The sequence below is a fragment of the Capra hircus genome, unplaced genomic scaffold (genome assembly GCF_001704415.2).
Source record: "Capra hircus breed San Clemente unplaced genomic scaffold, ASM170441v1, whole genome shotgun sequence".
In the NCBI taxonomy this organism is placed as follows: Eukaryota; Metazoa; Chordata; class Mammalia; order Artiodactyla; family Bovidae; genus Capra; species Capra hircus.
In genome coordinates, this window is record NW_017214780.1 from 5,846 (window position 1) to 7,427 (window position 1,582).

Here is a 1,582-nt window from a genome sequence, read left to right on the forward strand (position 1 = left end):
AGATGTTTATTCATGAGAAATGTCTTTTTGTTAGTTTGCAAGGCTCATAGCTGAACAATATTTGAGTTCAACTATATAGCTTTTGGAGGGATTTTGTGTAAAATATCCAAAACTCTAATAATTAAGGGTGGGAGATATCAGAACAAACCACTCAGTGGGACAGAGCCTTAGAGACTAGCTCGGAGGAAAAGACTCTTTCTCTAGCATATGTACCACCACAATTTAACATGGGGATATGAGGCGGGATGGCAGTTCTGCTTAGGAAGACTGTTGGGGGTGTTAAAGAAAGCCGCTTCTCTATTAACTGAGTCATCTTTGCTTCATTATCATCCCCTCCATTCCAACCCCTTGAGGTGTCAGGAATGATTTGCTGAAATGTCTAAGCTACATCTTGGTCTCCCCTGCAACCTGTCCTACACACAAAGACGTCATAATTTGTGCTTTGTGATGTCCAAGCCCCTCCATAGCCACCATTGGCTAGGGGAGTGCCTTGCTGACCAATCAAAACTGAAGGGTGTGGCCCCTTCATTGTTGCGGGGAGCCATACATATAGCGTGGTCAGTAGGCCTGGGGGAGACCACTGGGAGGCTTCAATATGGCCAAGGCGTCCAGAAAACCATCAGAGCCTAATACAGAGACAGACCAACCAACCTCAAGTTCCAAACAGGGGAAGATGAAGAAGGTTCCTGGTCAACCCAAATCCGAAAATGGTGGCAAAGTAAGATGACCCTACTCAAGCTACTCTTTTTTTTTCACTGATTCCCTCTCCCTCAAGAATCTTACCTTTGCCCTGCCTGGCTCATACCCCACCCCCACTGCACCTCAGCCCTGACTCCTTCTCATGAAATCTCCCATTCTGTCAATATCACATTTTCTACCCCCCTAAACCACTGTCTTTTTGGCCTCACTCTGTTGTCCTGTTGTCCTTTCAGGCACTGAAGAAAGCCACAAAAGTTAAAAAAAACCTTCAAAGGACTTTGAGCAAAAAGGTCTCTGAAAAACCTACCAACTCTATAAGAAAGTCGAAAAAAACTAGACAATCAACAAGATTTGGCCATTATCACCGGTTGAATGAGACACTGCGTCAGAATGATCCAGAGCAGAACCAAGAGGAAGTGCAGAAGCCCATCAGTGGAAGAAAAGACCTGGGCAGCCAGGTTACTTCAGAGTGAGACCGGGCACCTCAGAAATATCCATGAAGTCTGAGAAATTGCCAAGTGTGTACACATTGAATTTTACAGCAACAGGGTACACTGATGGTAATTCAATAAAAATCAATTTGTGAAAAGTTGCGTGTGTTTCTCCGAGTTCTCTTGTGGTGGTGGTGGTGGTGGGGGGGGGGGGTAGTGAGGAGGAGCAGGGAAGGAAGGGAAGAGATGACTGTGTGAGGAGGGAGGGACAAGGGTCCTGCAGAGTTGGGGGCCAGACTGGCAGAATCACAGTTAACCAGACAGTGGGGGGAAGAAAGGCCTCAGGACTGAGTGCTGAAGACAAATTTCTTTAACACTTCAACCCACAAGCAAGACCTAAAAGGGCTCAGTGTTTTTGTATCTAGTAGGTGGCTGAAGGAGGGGCACGACAA

At 46.2% G+C, this 1,582-nt stretch overlaps 1 protein-coding gene across 1 annotated transcript; it reads left to right on the top strand.

Moving 5' to 3' along the window:
- Nucleotides 1–566: 566 nt before the first annotated feature.
- LOC108635375 lies at nucleotides 567–1,288 on the top strand. The gene is made up of 2 exons (XM_018045541.1): nucleotides 567–718; nucleotides 933–1,288. The coding sequence occupies exons 1-2, from the start codon at nucleotides 596–598 to the stop codon at nucleotides 1,170–1,172; spliced, it is 363 nt and encodes a 120-aa protein (XP_017901030.1). The 5' UTR covers nucleotides 567–595; the 3' UTR covers nucleotides 1,173–1,288.
- Nucleotides 1,289–1,582: the final 294 nt, after the last annotated feature.

Bases quoted from the DNA above. Each gene is read 5' to 3' on its own strand.
- LOC108635375 (XM_018045541.1), top strand. From the start codon at position 596: ATGGCCAAGGCGTCCAGAAAACCATCAGAGCCTAATACAGAGACAGAC. The intron at 719-932 runs GTAAGATGACCC...TTGTCCTTTCAG, and splicing joins AATCCGAAAATGGTGGCAAA to GCACTGAAGAAAGCCACAAA.